Source organism: Tupaia chinensis, unplaced genomic scaffold, assembly GCF_000334495.1.
Source record: "Tupaia chinensis unplaced genomic scaffold, TupChi_1.0 Scaffold000451_2, whole genome shotgun sequence".
Classification (NCBI taxonomy): domain Eukaryota; kingdom Metazoa; phylum Chordata; class Mammalia; order Scandentia; family Tupaiidae; genus Tupaia; species Tupaia belangeri.
This window is the reverse complement of record NW_006159958.1, coordinates 2,264,415-2,266,816: the sequence shown is the minus strand read 5'-3', so window position 1 is coordinate 2,266,816 and position 2,402 is coordinate 2,264,415. Positions and strand designations below refer to the sequence as shown.

The 2,402-nt window shown below is 46.4% G+C and overlaps 1 protein-coding gene across 1 annotated transcript in view; it reads left to right on the top strand.

The window, feature by feature from the left end:
- The window catches only part of SEC22C (SEC22 homolog C, vesicle trafficking protein), a 51,565-nt gene extending 49,360 nt beyond the window's left edge, over nucleotides 1-2,205 (top strand). Inside the window, exon 7 of the mRNA XM_027774537.1 lies at nucleotides 2,037-2,205. Coding sequence (XP_027630338.1) covers nucleotides 2,037-2,084 — 48 coding nt within the window. The 3' untranslated portion in view covers nucleotides 2,085-2,205. The remainder of the gene's footprint in view (nucleotides 1-2,036) is intronic.
- Nucleotides 2,206-2,402: the final 197 nt, after the last annotated feature.

Here is a 2,402-nt window from a genome sequence, read left to right as displayed (position 1 = left end):
AGGTGATTTCTCGCTTTCTGTCTCTATGTCTCTCTCTGTCTGTCTGGCGAGCGCACGCGCCCTAGAGCAAAAACCTCTCCAAAAAAAAAAAAAAAATCCGAAGCCAGAGGACACATCCACCTCCCCTGTGGGGAGGTCAGACTGTAATCTTTTCTCCATTCTGCTAGGATCTTGGGGACACACGTACATGTGCCCTGCATGGTTTTCCCCATCACCAGCATCAGGATTCAAACTGTTCCCTTAACCACTAGGCTAAGGAGTCAGCCCAGAAAATACTTAACCCAAAATGTCATAGGCACAGCCTTTAAGGCAAAATGGTGGATGAATTGGATAACATAAAAATAAGAGTTTCATGGGCAAAGTTAAAAGAATAGAAGAGATAATGCCTGGAACCAACAAAGAGATCTATATAGGCGCAATCCCTGTAAATCACCAGGTGAAGACATCTCAATAGAAAAGTGCAGAAGAGAAAATCCCCAAAGCTAAGAACAGTCATTAGAAACACAGAAAAGCACGTATTAAAATGCCAGTAAGACATACCGAGGCAGGAAGGCACCAAGGGCCGGGTGGGGTGTGGGGACGTAGGGTCTCTCGTGCCATAGGCATAGCTCACCTACCGGGCCATGTTGCTGTTAGGGACTGCATTGTATCCCCACCAGGTTCAGATGTTCAAGTCCTAACCCCAGACCTCAAACTGTCACTGTCATTGGAGAGAGGTAATTAAGGCTTAATGAGGCCAGATAGGAGGGCCCCAGTCCAACAGGAATGGATCTGGGACACGTATGAGATGTGATTAGGACAGGGTACAGGGCAGACTGTGTGAAGGACACAAGAAGACAGTCATTAGACACCTTGGTCTTAGACTTGTAGCCTCAGAATCCTGAGAAATAGGTGTCTGTCGTGTAAGCCACCCAGACTCAGCGTGGCCTGCCTACCCACGTTACGCGTGCACACATCTCGGTTGTACCTTCCAGGGAGAGTCTCACACAGACACTTAGAGACATGTGTGGAGACCAGCAGATGGCGTCATGGTTGTGTCGTTGGACTCCCATATGTCAGTTCACATCAGGGACAGGTGGATTGAAAATCATGCCAGGTGTGTGTGTGTGTATGTGTGTGCATGTGTGTGTGTGTGCATGCCCAAAGGTCCCAAGAGGAAAATGGAGGCAAAGGAATTGTGGTGTGACCCTCCCCCCAAGGGATGATTTCTTGCTTTCTGTCTCTCTGGTGAGCGTACACACCCTAAAGCAAAAACAAAAAAAAAGACTCTTCCTCAAAAAAGAGACACATATGAAGGTAAGTGTTCATCTAAGCATTATTTTTATTTATTTATTTTTTGGAGAGTTTTTTTGCGATAGGGCAAAGCGCTATAGCAAAAAAGGTTTTTTGCTATAGCGCTTGCCAGAAAGACAGAGAGAGACAGAGAGACAGAAAGCAAGAAATCACCCCCCAGGGGCGATGGCCATGCCGCAATCCCTTTTCCTCCATTCTCCTCTCAGGATCTTGGGCATGCACGCACACGCGCCCGGTGTGAGTTTAATCCACCGGGTCTCTCGAACTGCAGTCGACTACATGGGAGTTCAGTGACATAGCCATTACGCTAACTGCTGGTCCCTAAGCATTATCTCTGATGGTGGAAAGCAATCTGTTCATGGCCACAGATAAAGTACACAGGCTCACTGTGCAGTGGGCAGCACACAGCAGGCAGAAGTACCCACCTTAGTGGGTTAGCCCCAAGGTCTGGTGGTTGAGGAAGCTGCTTCCCACATGGCCTACCACACAGTTCAAATCCAGCGCTAGCAGCTTGAAAGACTTGCCAGGCACGTGGGCATGTGTGCCCCAAATCCCTTCAGGATGGAGGAATGGAGAAGGGATTGTGGTGGGACCATGCCCCACGGAAGGTGGGGCGCTTTCTCTTTCTCCCTCTCTCTGGCAAGTGCGCTGGCCAAATTAAAAAGGAAAAAACAGAGAATGCTAGCTTTGGGTGTAATGTTGCAACATGGATGGATTGTCAAAACTTGGAGCTCATCTTGCAGAAAATCCAGGACCCGTCAACCAATCTTGTTATGAAGATGGCCGGCTGATCAAGACGACGCTGAGCAACCCTTCAGAACTAGCTGGGCTGATGAGTGAAGTGTCTGAGAAAATGTCAAGTCTATGGACGAGTCAAAGTAGAACTCTTAAATAAAGCGTAGAGCAACTTAACCCACATAGTTGTCTTAAATTAGTGGTTGATAGAAGACTTAAAATCGCAACTTTTAGCAATACTAGTGGGAAAAGAAGCTACTCAGAGCACCACCACTGGAAAGAAATACCCTCCTTAACTTCCTAATGATCGTTGTTTTTTTTTTTTTTTTTTTTTTTTTTTAGAATTATTTAATTTTATTTATTCATTTATTTTT